We start from the raw sequence: 14,671 nt of genomic DNA on the forward strand, positions 1-14,671 counted from the left end.
TCTGGGCCGTGGAGGGAGAGTGTCTGATTTTCTTGAGGACCCGAGGCAGCATGGGGAGCGGAGGGAAGACGTAGGCCAGGTCGAAGTGCCAGAACTGGGTCATGGCATCTATTCCTGCTGCTAGAGGATCCCTGGATCTGGCAAAGAAGGCTGCCACCTTGCGATTGGTCCTGGACGCCATCAGATCGATCTGGGGACGACCCCAATGACTGACCAGCTCCGCAAAGGCTTCTGGATGAAGCTCCCATTCTCCCGGATCTAGCAGGTTTCGACTGAGGAAGTCTGCCTTGGTGTTGTCCACTCCCGGAATGTGGATGGCGGACAGTCTCACCGAGCTGGACTCGGCCCAATTTAGTATTAGCTGGACCTCCGCTAGGGCTGCTGCGAGTTCCGCCTTGCCTGTTGATGTATGCGACTGTGGTGGAATTGTCGCTCTGTACCCGCACTGCCTTTGACTGTAGAAGGTGCGACCAATGGGCAAGGGAAAGTCTTACCGCTCGAAGCTCCAGAATGTTGATGGGAAGTTTGGACTCCCCGCGAGACCACAGACCTTGTGCGGATCGTTGGTCCCACGTTGCGCCCCAGCCGAGAAGACTTGCGTCTGTGGACATGACGGTCCATTCCGGTGTTGACCAAGATTGGCCCGTGCCCAGGTTGCTCGACTTGAGCCACCAACGGAGAGACTCCCGAGTCGAGGCTAGTAGAGACAGAGTCTGTGATAGGGATCCCCCCTTCCAGGTGGTCAGAATGTTGGATTGGAGAGGTCGTAAGTGTAGCTGAGCAAAGGGCACTGCTTTCGATGGCGGAGACCATCAGCCCTAGAACCTTCATCGCCAGGTGTACGGTAGGTCTTTGAGTGTGAAGTAAGGCATACACTTGATCCCTGATCCTCTGTTGTTTGTCGAGAGGTAGGCTTACGCGTTGTGTCAGGGTGTTGAAGTCGAGAAACGTCATCTGGTGACAGGGGACTAGGTTGGACTTTCTCCAATTGATGGTCCAACCGAAGTCTTGTAGGATGGCGATAGCTTTCTGGAGATCCTGTTTGCTCCTCCCCTCCGTCCTGGCCTTCAGTAGCAGATCATCCAGGTAGGGTGTCACTGAAATGCCCTGTAGCCGCAGGGTGGCTGCAGTCACCGTCATCAGCTTGGTGAAGACCCTGGGTGCTGATGTAAGTCCGAAGGGAAGAGCCACAAATTGATAGTGACGATTTTTGAAGGAAAACCTCAGAAACTGATGATGAGGTGGCCAAATCGGGACATGGAGATAGGCATCCTTGATGTCCAGGGACATCATCCATTGTCCCGGTTCCATTCCACGTATCACGGATCGGAGGGTCTCCATCTTGAACCGGACCGACCGAATGAACTTGTTGAGGAACTTTAGATCCAGCACTGGTCTGAATGAGCCGTCCTTCTTGGGAACGAGGAACAGGTTGGAGTAGAAACCTGAGAATTTCTCTGTAGGAGGCACTGGAATGATCACCCCATGCTGTTGCATGTTGTTGACACAGTCTAGAAAGGCTAAGGCTTTGTTTGGATTGGTAGGAAATCTGGACATGAGGAATTTTCTGGGGGGGCAAGAAGAAAAATCCAGGTGATAGCCTTCTGATATGATCTCGTTTACCCAGGCATCTGATGAATGCTGGTGCCAAACCTCCCGGAATTGTAACAGTCTGCCCCCTATGAATTCCGAAGGGAGTGCCCCGTCAAGCGGAGGTGGGCTTGTCAGCGGAGGTCTTATTATGGAATTTGTTGGACTTACCTTCTGCCATTTCAGCAGTGGCTGTGGTAACTGCTGAATGGTTGGGCCCGGCCACGGAATGTATGCTGAATTAGCCCCTAATGGAAGCTGTAGCAAAAAGGCTGCCAGGCAAGGCAGTCCTGGAGAGTGGCGCTGCTGACCCCTGCACTGTTATCCGACACTTCTAATGAGTGGGAGAAACAGCGCGAGCATTCAAGATGGCGGATAAGGAGAACCGCCTCCTGTCCAGACGCGCGAAGTTCATGCGTTCCAATGCGTGCGCACCTCAAGATGGCGCTGGAACGCAAGGTGCGCCTTTTACATAGAAACGCCGGAGAGTCAGCAGTAACAGGCCGTGAGCGGCGCAGATACCTCCCCCCCCAGGGGAGGACAAAGTGCGCATGGTTGCACCGGAGTAACCGGTCAGTAATCCCCAGGAGTGTAGGGAAGATACAGCTCTGACTACCCAAGGAACCCTGGGAATCGGAGAGCGGAGTAACAAGGAGTTATACTCACAGTCCACTGCACCGGTCAGGCCCTCTGCTCTCCGTTTAGGGATGCAGGCATGCCTGGATAAATCGGTATGGCCGGTTGAGGCCAGGGAATGACTCCGGTGGGGTAATCCCGCGGGGGAGGTGTACATCAACAGATACAGGTAGCCCTGTTCGTGGTAACACCCCATATGGCAGTAATCTGCGTAAATAATCTGCGTGGAATATTTGTCCATCCTCCTTGGAAGCAGGACACTTAAAAACTGGATGGTTTGGTTTGGTGTCGGGTTAAGCCACTATACTGGCACGGCCCTTTTTTCATTATCTAAGTGTCCTGCCTCCTAGAGGGTGGAGCTTAACCCCATCTGTCCCTGTGTCCCCCTTGAGACATAAGAGAAAGAAGTAATGTATGCAGTGTCAATTTTAAGGGGATCGTAAATAACGGGGGTCTATAACCTATTTGGTTTGGAGGAGTGGCATATGTGTATACCTTACTCTGAAGGAAAAGGTAAAAGCTGGGGAAATCTCATATAATGTAGGGAGAGGTCCTAAATCAAGTAACCTCTGGGGGAATATGAGGGTGTTGACATGTATGCTCTTTTTCTATGCTAAGCATGCATGCAAGTGCTAAGTTAATGCCAGGTTTGTAGGAAAATCATTTATTGACAAAGCCCAGAAAGTCACTTACAGGTTCCATAACCTGTGGAAATGTTTTGCACTATACATAACACAGTAATATGTGGTATTATTTGTTAAAGAAGAAGGAAAGGAGCTCTTTACTTGGGGGTGCCAAAAGTTAGGCACCCCAAGTGATTATATATACAGGGATTATACATACAACTCACACTTACAAACAGATGCTATTACAGTAATGTACTGTGGTTTGCTTGGCCTTTTTTAGTATTTAGCTAAAATTTTTTATCTTTTTTGCCTATTAATAACATTGGGATAAAACATAATTTTTACCGGCCAGGTGGCAACCCGAGTGAGAAGAAGAACTTAGTATTCTGCAGATTTTCCTATGTCCCCAATTATCTCCCAATAGTGATAGGCTTAAGTATTGTTGGAGGGGTCGGCAACTTTCCCAATGTCTGTGTAAGAACAAAATACCAAACTCCAAAGCCGGTGTAGTGGGGAGAACCCCTGCGTGTTTATTAGTCACTTGATGTAATGTTTCGGGGGCGTGCCCCTTCAGCATGATGTCTGACGAAAGGGCACGCCCCTAAAACATTACATCAAGTGACTAATAATTACGCAGGGGTTCCCCGCTACACCGGCTTTGGAGTTTGGTATTTTCTTCTTATATGGACATTGGGAAAGTTGCCGACCCCTCCAACAATACAGAACTTGTCATTGGTATTTTCCGGTAGCAGGGAAACATAATACAGATTTGTAGCCATATCCCCCCCCCACTTACTGTAAAATAATATACACATATACAAACTCACACTCAGTTTCTCACAGACACAATCACACACACAGAAACAGATTAAGCTTTCCCACCATCTGAAGCCATTTTCTAAAATCACCCCCAGGCCCCCCACCCCCATCATGTGACCGGGTTGAGGCTCAGAGGAAGCACAATAAAACAGGTTTCAGACTGATGCAGCTGCCAGGGAGACATGCAGTGTTATCATGATAAAGAAACAGAATTACAACAAGCACGAACGTCTTGCCCACCATTATGGGAACCTCCCTACCCTACTGTGGGGGAAGAAATAAGTTCCTATAAGCTATGCAGAAACTGCTTCTTTTCTGTGCTGCCCCCTTTTAGTCACCAAGTATAACTCCGCCTACTCTGACACATCAAGCCTTCAAATAGGAGAAAGAAAGGAGGGGCTGAACTTACAAAGAGACTAGTGTAAGTAAAGTGCAGGCATTAGGAGACCACATAATCGCGTCAATTTTTCAGCGTAGTGGGATTTTTCTTTTTCTCTCCAAAAGCCAGCCTGGTTGTGTGAGAGAGCTGTTATAAAATGTGGTGGGCATTGGTGTAATTGGAATTGGTGGGGGGTGGGCTCTCTGTGCTTTTTTGCTCATATCTCGGTGGTTCTGCCCTTTACCCAGGAAAAGTATTTAGCTGCGTGCGTGTTACAATGTCCGAGGATGGAACTGCGGCAATTGCTGATGAGATACCCGAGCAACAGGTGAGCAGCTGTGGAGAGAACTCCCATTTGTGTGTTGTAATTTGAAGTGTTCATTATTTTAGACAGCGTTGGGCAATCCGTATTTGTATAGGTCAACCTAATGTCAGAATACACTTGATGTATATTTGAGTTGTGTTATTTTGCTTTCCCTCCCCCCCCCCCAAGAAGCGTTGGGGGTGTGATGTAGTTACAAAAAGCAGTCTTAAGGGATGCAGGTGGTGGGGGGGGGGTTTTTTCTAAATGAAGGCCGAGTGCTTTTATCCAGGTTATGGAACTCCAAGATTTCTAATATCCTTATATTTTGCAATAAGGGGTACTTTTATTATATTGCACAGGTTTTAGGGAATAGAGTTCCACACAGTCAAAAATTGTATCACTAACCTTCGTTTATAACTGATGACTTCACTAAGAGTGGTTTATAAGCATATATATATAGTGAATAAAGTACCCCCTCTTGTAAAATATAAGGATATTATAAGTTACCGAGGAGTTTCATGACCATTCGGCCGAGTGTTTTTATACAGGTCATGGAACTCCGAGGTAACTTATAATATCCTCATATTTTACAACTGGGGGTACTTTATTAATTATAATACAGAAATTTTAGTGAGTAATGTGACAGAAATTACATCACTACTCACCGTTTATAACTGATGACATCACTACTCACCGTTTATAAGGATATAATTTACAAGATATTCATGGCTTTTGTGTATTATAATTTGATATTCATGGCTTTTGTGTATTTGCCTGCACTGCTTCCAAATTTATGTAATACAATGAGACTGAAATCAGTGTTGTAAACATTCCATAGATCTCTCTAGTAACTGTACCACGCAGGTAGTCCAGCCTGTCCTTCATCACCTACATCAATTTCTGAGAACTCTGCCATTCTTACTTTGCGTTATAATGTATGTGTCGCATTTTTGTGCTGTGCTTAAGGGCTGACTACTGATTGTGTAGTGTAGAATTCATGTCTCACTGAACTTTTGTGCAGTCATAGGTCATTTCCTCCAATCATCCACATTCTTTCTTACCTCTGATTCAATCCCAAGATTTACGTGTATTTAATTTCATCAGAATGCAGTAAGCCGGGTGACCAGCCTTCCTCTGGTTAGTTCAGCATGCAGTGTTGTCGGTGCCGTGTACAGCTCCACCAAAGAAAGTCATCCTTACATCCGTGGTGTATGTGATGTGGCTGAGAAAGGTGCAAAGACTCTAACGGATGCTGCAATGAGTGGAGCTCAACCGCTGATAACTAGGTTGGAGCCACAAAGTAAGTGATAAGATGAATGTAGTATGGCGGATAGTGTGTTTACACATTTTTTAGATCCATACAGCAAGTGTTATAGGTGATCCAATAAAGTGTGACTTTTTTTTTTTTTTTTTGCATGAAAAACTGTTTGCTTTAGAAGCCCTAATGTAGCATGTATGTAATATATACGTGTATATATAACTTTAATAGAATAATATGACTATCCCTGGCAGCCTTGAGAATGACGTGTGCCACCGCATAAAGAGATTTTAATTTTCCTAAAAATGTAATTGCCTTAGAAAAGCTTGCTTTTCCATTTAAAGACTGTAGTAAATTTAATGTAGCAAATTAATAAAGCAGATAGGGTTGTTTTGAAAGACACCAGGTTTGTTATAGTGTTGACATAAATGCTGAAGCATAAAGTGTTCAAAATCACTGTTAACAGCGGTTATTTGTGGAGGTTCCTCATCTCTGCCCTTGTAAAATCTAGGCCTTAAGCCAGAACTTTTAACAGCAAGGACATCCCTTAAGTTTGTGTGTCTGACTTTCTGATTCTCTTCCTGTTTACCTGTTTCAGTTGCCAGTGCAAATGAATTGGTCTGCAGGGGCCTAGACAAACTAGAATCCACACTCCCCATTCTTCAGCAACCTACAGAGAAGGTAAGTGAATTATCCAGAAAGAACACCAGTTCAAATGTGCTCTATATCCGTTAAAGGGGACCTGTCAGCAGAAAAAGTATTCCAAATCCTATTTTATCATGTTCATAAACAAAATAACTTTAATTACATTATACATTATTTGAATCTTGTTTTCTTCGCTCTGGGAATTCATAATTATAGCAGGCAGGCAGGAGCCATTTTGTGGACACTATTAAAAGGCAAGCCTTGCATCTTCTCAAAATCTTGTTTGTGCATCAGAATTGGGGACCTGATGTCCTACCCTATGCACTAGTTACACAATTATATGGTTAAGATAGAGGGGGAATGTGGGGAGTGCAGTGAAATCTAGTAAGTACTGAATGGAAAGTGAAAGTAGTTGCCTGCCCTGTCCCTATGCCTAAGGCATAGAGGAGGGGCAGACAATATTTGATTTGACAGCTGAAATTTTTAAACAAGTTTACAACAGCTATGAATACTTTACTAAAAAAAATAATTTGGATGTAATGTTTAATTTGAAAAGTGCTTTTAATGTCTGGGTGACAGGTCTGTCTGCTTTAAGACTGCTTGTATGTATGTATGTATGTATGTATGTATGTTTGTTTTGTTTTTTGTTTTTTCACTTCACAGCATACTGGAAAGCATGAACTAGAGAATTTTTTTATACCAGATTATCTCTGGACACAAACAATGTGACTTAATACTGGTAAAGTATCCTACATATAGTGAGGAAACCATTTTGTTGATTTGAGATTTTTTTTTTTAAATATTTGTTTACACTTTATACTGATACACTCCTCTAAAACATGGCATGTGTAGTATCACTGTAAAATGGCAACAGTGTAATAGAACTTTTTTTACTAATGTCAGGCATGGATGCTGAAGGTGTGGTGGGGGAAAAGACAAGCAGAAGGTATTTTAACCTATTGCTCCACCACATGCCCAACACAGCTACAGAATACTTGTTCCAAGGAGCATCTGAGGCTAATGAATATATTAGTGCTGAATTGCATAAGTACAGTCACACATAGTGGCCAGTTGGCAAAAAGCAGTCATTGGTACTGACACCAGAAATTAAACTTTTTTAAATTTATGATAATATTGCCTTTGAAAGCAACTATAAATTTGCCATAAAGTACTTGCACAATGCTTTTACATTACCTGTCTGGTGCCCCATGTTCCTGTATGAGGGGGCTGCCATATTTGTGCAGCAGGAGTCCGTTGGCATTAGAAACTATAACTGACAGGCTGAGAAGGGACAGTCAGGTTGGCAAAACAGTCAGGTTTAGAAACTTCAACTTACAATAACTTACAAAAACAAACCTCTCGGCAAAAAACAGTCAACAAGACCTATAGGTAACTTTTAATGTACATTTATATTTTAAAATGTACTTTTTTTACTGTCAGTATCACTTTAAGAGGACTATGGTTTAATAGTCTATTCTGAGCAACTTTCCAACTGAGGGTTTGGATTTAAAAAGTAAAAAATGTACCAAGAAGGTTTTGAGTGAAACATCAAAAGTGCAATAAACAACGAGGCTAAATGGCAGTTTACTCATTAGGTTATGCATGGCACATCTATACTGGTTAAACACAAGCCCTTTGATATTGCTTTTAATGAACTGTGAGTAGATTGCTGTTTTAACAATTATATAATTAATTAATGTTTTAAAGGACTGAATTTCTCTGTCATGAAAGATTTGTTATATTAGTATAAATCAGAACAACTGATACTAATGAAAGTTTAAATTTGCATTTCAGTGTTAAAATATCTTATGACCGTCTGTGCTCATAATTGTTAGATTGCATTACTCTTAAATACTCCAAGCCCACATGCGAGACCCCTTAATTCTACATTGCCGATTAATGCTTTGAGGGAAAATTAATACTGAATGCGAGAATGTAATGCTTTGTTTAATTTTCTGCAGGTTGTGTCTGATACAAAGGACCTGGTGACTGGTGCATGTGATGCAGTGACAAATACAGTAACTGGAGCTCGAGATACCGTAACTGGAGCCATGTCTGGTGTAATGGGTCTTGCTTATGGGGCTGTGCAAGGCAGTGTTGATATGACTTGGGCAGCAGTATCCTCTGTAATGGGAACACGTGCAGGACAGTTGGCTACAAGCAGCGTGGACACTGTTTTAGGAAAGTCTGAAGAATTAGTGGACCATTACCTCCCAATGACTGATGAGGAGCTGGGTAATGTACTAATTTCTCTAACATTTTACTTATTTTGTGTGGGTTATATTTCTGAAAAAGTGTATAGAGACCTGGCATATATAATCTGAAATCAAGGTGCAAGAATCCATGCCGACTAAACAAGAACAGAACTGGCCATCCTTCCACCTAAACTTCTCAATTTGCTATTGCTTGCTACTAATGGAATGCTCACCGTACATTTTGTCACCTGCGCTAAATCCATCCCAATGAAGGCGAAAATAACGTTGAATAGAAGTTAGCTAGTGAACCTGAATAGTGTAATTGCTGGAAACGACCTTCTCCTATATTAACTTCTGTTCAAAAGTATTTTCTAAAGTTTTGTTGTCTGTGATGGAGGCAGTTTTAGTGTAGGGTCACAAAATATACAGTGTACCATCACCCTTAACCCCATTGACTCAGCAGGCTGTCTAGGTAATCTCTGAATCTTCACCAGGGTTGGAATACTACCAGTCTATAAACATCAAAAATAACCTAAAAATGGTCCCACTTTGGAAAAAAAAACTTAAAGAATAAGTAAACCTTAAAAAAGTGTAAAATTGATGAAGCTGTATTTCTAAGCACTTTTGCAATATACATTCATTATTTGAATTCCAAGATATACATTTACAGTTAACATGAATGAAATTTGCTACAGCAGCGACACCTGCTGGTCATTTTCCAACCTCTGACCACCAAGTAGTCAAGGAAGTTGTCAGGAGAAAGGAAAAAAATTAGAAATCTCTCTCAAATCTAACAAAATGAGCAATCAAAGCAGCCATTTTTCTTTCTCCTGACAACTTCCTTGACTACTTGGTGGTCAGAAATTGACCAGCAGGTGGCGCTGTTGAAACTGAATTCATTCATTTTAACAGCACATGTCTACTTTAATATCTTGGAATTAAAATAATGTACATTGCAAAAGTGCTTAGAATAGCACCCTCCTTCACCGACATTGTATCGAATATACATTAAGGAACATTCCCCCCCTCTCTCTTACCCCCTCTTACTTACATGCTCTCTTTTCTCTCTATGTCTTCCTTCAACTATTGATGGCTTTACTATGATTCTGAAAAACTCAATAAAGTTAAATACAAAAAAAAGAATAGCACCCTCATTAATTTTACATTCACTTATTTTTAAGGCTTTCTTATCCTTTAAAATTTTCTCTGTGGCATGAAAAAAAACATAGCTCTGGGATCAGATATCCGGAAACCCGTTATTCAGAAAGCACCAAATTATGGAAGGCCGCATCCCATAAGACTTTTGTCCATATTATCCAAATTTTTAAAAAGTATTCCCTTTTTCTCTGTAATATTAAAAGTGCCTTGTACTTCATCAAAACTAAGATATAATTAATTCTTATTGGAAGCAAAACCAGCCTATTGGGTGTATTTAATGTTTTAATTAGTATTTATGTTAAGAACAACTTGGTGTGCTTAAGTCATACTTTGAATAAATGCAGACATACAGATGCCCTTAAAGGAACGATAACACCAAAAAATGTAAGTGTTTTAAAGTAATGAAAATCTCATTTACTGTTGCCCTGCACTGGTAAAACTGTTCTGTTTGCTTCTGAAACACTACTATAGTTCATATAAACAAGCTGCTCTGGAGCCTACTAGGCCAATATATTCCATGTGGATAATTTTTTTTTTTTTTTTAATAGTAAAATTTCAATTAAATTTCAAAATTTCAATGAATCGAGTTGTCATGACACTTGTGTAAAGTTTAAATCATAAATTGTGTGGTTCTTAACTTAATATTGTAATGTTGCAAACCAAATTTTTACATGCCTTTGAAGAAAAAATAGATTATTTTTGCATAAATTGAGTTCAACAATTTTAGGCTCGTGGGTTATAGTATAGATTTTTATATGCTATAAATAAAATGCTTTTGGTTAGAATATAATAGAAATAAGTTGAAAGAGATTTTTGTACTCTCCTTTTTCTCTTGTCCTATATTGGGGGACACAGGCACCGTGGGGATGAAGATCCTGCAGCTGGAGAATGGACACTAACTTGTTAACCGTGACTCCTCCTCCTGCTCTGGGCTTCATCCTCTGCCTCCTACTACATTCAGTTTCGACCAAAGAAGGCAAAATAACCCAAAAACAGAAGTGGAGTAACTCAACCCACTCAGAACTGTAAAACAGAACATATCTCCCAACGAGGAGTAACTGGACACAACCCTAGGTTGTGAGATATCGGTGTCAATACAGGGAGGGAAGGCCTGTGTCCCTCAATATAGAACAAGAGAAAAAGATTTAAATGTGAGTACAAAAATCTTTCTCTTGCCTAATTGGGGGACACAGGCACAGTGGGGATGTCCCAAAGCAATCCCTGAGGGCGGGACACTGTGACCCCCTATATGTTGCTTAACTGATTACAGCCTGTAGCACCTTCCTCCTGAAGCTGGCTTCGGCTGATGCCTGTGTATGTGACCTGTAGAATCATGTGAAGGGACGCCCAAGTGGCCGCTCTGCAGACCTGTTCTGCTGATGCCGAACTGCCCAGGAAGTCCTGAGTGTGTAAAGTGTGCCCTAACCTTGATCGGTGGAGACATTACCTTCACTGTGTAGGCTCTAATGATTGTGGAACGAATCCACTTGGCTATCGTTGCCTTCGATGCTTTGGTTCCTCTCTTAGGTCTGTTCAGGATGATGAAGAGTGCATCCGTCCTCCTTATCTCCTTAGTGGCCTGCAAGTAAGTTTTAATTGCTCGGACCACGTCAAGCTTGTGTAATTTACTCTCGATAGGATTCTTGGGGTCTGTACATAGGGATGGAACGACCATGTCTTTATGAATTAACACAACCTTGTCTTTATGAATTATTGTGAACGGAGACTTGCAGGAAAGTGCAGCTATTTCAGGCGGAACCTAAAGGGGGTTAATAGATGAGGAATTACTCGCCAATGTCGCCAGCTGTAGCATGCCCTGCTGTGATGCTCCGTTTTCGTATACATATAAATACATAATTATGTGAAAAGTTACCACATATAACGTAGAGCCGGTGTATAACGCTGTTGCAGACCTCCGGAGAGTGGGAAAACAGCGCAGGGAGTGAGGACCGAGCCAGCAGACCTCCGGAGAGCGGAAAGGCTGTAGGGCTAGGTGTAATAGTATCAGCTGGAAGTGCTCTTGAAAGAATCGGTAGAGAAATACAACTTGTCCTAGCTTTACTCTTCACTTTTCACATTCAAAATAGATTCTAATACATTTTAAAGCAATACACTTGCATGTATACATCTACAACCTATATTTGTCATGCTTTAAACTGCGTACATGCTGATTTTCCTGGTACCACATTGAATTGGCCAGAAATGTGTAATGCTCTGCAAGGTACTTAAGAACCTCGATCAGACAGGAACTTGAGATCAGGGAATGGCTCAGAGAAGGATTGGTGAGAAGTCAAAAAGTGTGGCAACAGATAAATTACTTTTAGAGCGCTGTATGCAGCTAACTGGAGAATTGAAATTAGTTATTTATATAAATTGTTAGATTAACAATTACATTTAAAGCATGTTAACTATTACTTTCTACTCCAACTGCAGTGTAAACTACTATAGTGTGGACTGAGTGGATTAACCAGTATCTGTGAACAACCATTAGCCTGTAGAAATTTTCTTTGAAAATCAGCCTAGTGTAAGCCCATTTATTATAGGATAGTAACAGCCAGTGTTACCACTTGTGTGCACTGATAAGCTGGCTGATTTTTGGATTTTCCCTTTCACTGTTCATCGCAGCTCAACTTGCATCATCTGTGGAGGGGTTTGAAGTAGCACCATTGCAGGAGCAGAGAAAGCAGCAGAGTTACTTTGTTCGCTTAGGATCACTGTCCACACGGTTGCGCCACCGTGCATATCAACACTCCTTGGGCAAGGTGAGAAGTGCCCGGAACAACACTCAGGAACTTCTCACTCAGCTGCACCACACCATTGACCTGGTATGAACTCCAAAATATCGGTCTAAAATGAATTAATAATAATGGTTACTTTTATTTATTTTTTGCTAATTGCGTTCTTGCCATCCTTTTATGTCCTTTGTATGTGCCATGGGCTAGTCTTTAACTTCTGCCTTTAATGTACTTAATCCACAAGCCTTTTGCATTTCTTTCTCAATACCTTTTATTCAGATGGATTCAGTAACACGTAGTGTACATGGTGGTCAGGAGAAACTGCACCAGTTATGGCTGGATTGGAACAGTAAACAGCCAAATTCCAGGTTGACTGATGAAGAGGAAAGGTCACAGTATGAGGTAAAGACATATTTTTAATTACTTCTGTTTATTTTTAGCAAAGGTGTTTTAGGTATATACTGCTCGATTCAAATGTGCCAAACTCTTCCTTACACCTACCCTGCCTGTAACCTTATTTAGCCCCACTCCCTCATTTAGCAGTGGGTATTTATAAACTTGCTTCTGCTTTACCCCCTCTTTCTCTGTCAGAAATTGTAAGGCGAGGGTCTATAAATACAGATGGTTAACTGTGTAGGGAGCAGGTTAGTTAGAGTTGGGGTGGGTGTTGACTTTTGGACAACCCTCCATATTAGTGATGTGCCTGTTGACACAAACAATTGCACAATCCAATTGAAGGGACAAGGAAATTGGTTTACCTTGTTCTTACTATGATTTTAAATTAATGATACTTGAATCATGAGTCTGGCTTCAGAACTAGGTTGGGTCAGGCCCCCTTCATCCTGTGCATGCTCCATTAGAATGAGTGTAGTGCACAGTAACTGAACAAATGTCTGCAAACCATGCATCAAGATGCAAAAAGAGAAATTGGGGAATTCTCTCTATTAGAATAGTGGTAGTGCGGCCAGGGGTATTAGGGTTCTCACACACAACATCACACTGTCTTAAGCATGTCTGCAAATGTATTGAGTGAAAAAATTCAGCATGTTGCATTTAAAAAACGAAATAAAATAGTCATGAATACAAACAAGCACAATATACTGTAATAGTTTCAACTAGCTGATGCATTTATTTGTGCTCAAACCTGCATCTAAAAATAAATTTTAAAAATTCTGGAAATAGCTCCCATACTTGTGCTTTGTTTGAGATTAATTTGTTTCCTTGTCCTTCAACTTTTAGACTGTACTTTCTTTAAGGTAAGGGCCCCTCTCTAAAACTTTTTTTTAAAAGTTTTTTATTTTTGGTATGTTCACACATTTACAACTCTCTGGACTATGCTGGCTTTTTATGAATTTGTTAAAAAAATTTAATTTGCAGCTTTTGGAATGCCGAACTTTCACCATGGTGCAAAGCCTCACAGCACAACTCCAAACCACTTGCTTAAGTTTGGTGTCTGGAGCACAAGGTCTTCCATCTCACATCGGGGAGAGGATGCAGCATCTACGCCAAAATGCCCAAGCTCTCCACTCATCTTTTGCTAATATTTTCTCCTTTGGGGACCTCACGGCAGGGTCCCTAACACAAAGCCGAGAACATGTTACAAAGGTCCAGGACCACGTAGATGAGCTATTCTCTTATGTAGTTACCAACACTCCCTTAACTTGGCTTGTTGGACCTTTTGCACCTCGGTTAGTTGAGAGCCCTGAAGAGCAGCCAATGAAAGGGTGAGACAGGAGGGGAGGTAGAGGTCCTAGCATATATTTGGAGGTTCAGGGGACTTCTTAAATATGGCACTTTAACGACTTAAAGGATATTGATAGGAGGGAAAATTGAGAACATGCAACTTCTGTGCATTAGAGGTATATTTCTTGGCTTCATCACTTCATTGTGTTTTCACAACCTGTAACCAATAACGAAGTTCAAACTTTCTCATATAATCATTGCTATTACAATTCTATCTCTAATGAAACTTGTATTAAAAAAAGACTAGGTCTTGTGCAAACAATTTTAGGTTTTGTGTACTTTGTTCTTGAGCTGCCTTCAGTCTGGTTTATAAATATTTTTATATATATATGATTAACAACCATAAAAACTGATACTGCACTTGCACATGCCTGTTTATTTTCTGCATATTGTTGTATCCATATTGGAATTGTGTCTGAATTGTGTGTTCTGAAGACTGAATTTTGATGGACTGATATAATACATCTGGGAGGCTCTCTTTTGCTTAGAAAGATGTTTGGAGAGGAAGAAATATGCTTTCTACATACAGGACTTGTACCAGTCCATTTTATTAATTAATGGAGTCATTTTGAATTAGCTCTAA

The 14,671-nt window shown here is 41.4% G+C and overlaps 1 protein-coding gene across 3 annotated transcripts; it reads left to right on the forward strand.

Annotated features, from left to right (window-relative positions):
- Window positions 1–3,972: 3,972 nt before the first annotated feature.
- plin3.S (perilipin 3 S homeolog) lies at window positions 3,973–14,454 on the forward strand. 3 transcript variants are annotated; one of them, XM_018237457.2, is made up of 8 exons: window positions 3,973–4,092; window positions 4,299–4,378; window positions 5,459–5,654; window positions 6,211–6,293; window positions 8,219–8,492; window positions 12,236–12,435; window positions 12,625–12,747; window positions 13,723–14,448. In XM_018237457.2, the coding sequence occupies exons 2-8, from the start codon at window positions 4,328–4,330 to the stop codon at window positions 14,071–14,073; spliced, it is 1,278 nt and encodes a 425-aa protein (XP_018092946.1). In that variant the 5' UTR covers window positions 3,973–4,092; window positions 4,299–4,327; the 3' UTR covers window positions 14,074–14,448. The 3 variants fall into 3 exon arrangements, with proteins under 3 accessions (XP_018092946.1, XP_041431491.1, NP_001086708.1); XM_041575557.1 differs by having other exon boundaries at window positions 4,090–4,212; NM_001093239.1 differs by lacking the exon at window positions 3,973–4,092 and having other exon boundaries at window positions 4,101–4,378; window positions 13,723–14,454.
- Window positions 14,455–14,671: the final 217 nt, after the last annotated feature.

Source organism: Xenopus laevis, chromosome 1S (assembly GCF_017654675.1).
Source record: "Xenopus laevis strain J_2021 chromosome 1S, Xenopus_laevis_v10.1, whole genome shotgun sequence".
NCBI lineage: Eukaryota > Metazoa > Chordata > Amphibia > Anura > Pipidae > Xenopus > Xenopus laevis.

Excerpts from the sequence above, each read along its gene's own strand:
- plin3.S (XM_018237457.2), top strand. The coding sequence starts at position 4,328 with ATGTCCGAGGATGGAACTGCGGCAATTGCTGATGAGATACCCGAGCAA. Across the intron at positions 6,294-8,218 it reads TTCAGCAACCTACAGAGAAG|GTTGTGTCTGATACAAAGGA; the intron begins GTAAGTGAATTA and ends AATTTTCTGCAG. Across the intron at positions 12,436-12,624 it reads TGCACCACACCATTGACCTG|ATGGATTCAGTAACACGTAG; the intron begins GTATGAACTCCA and ends CCTTTTATTCAG.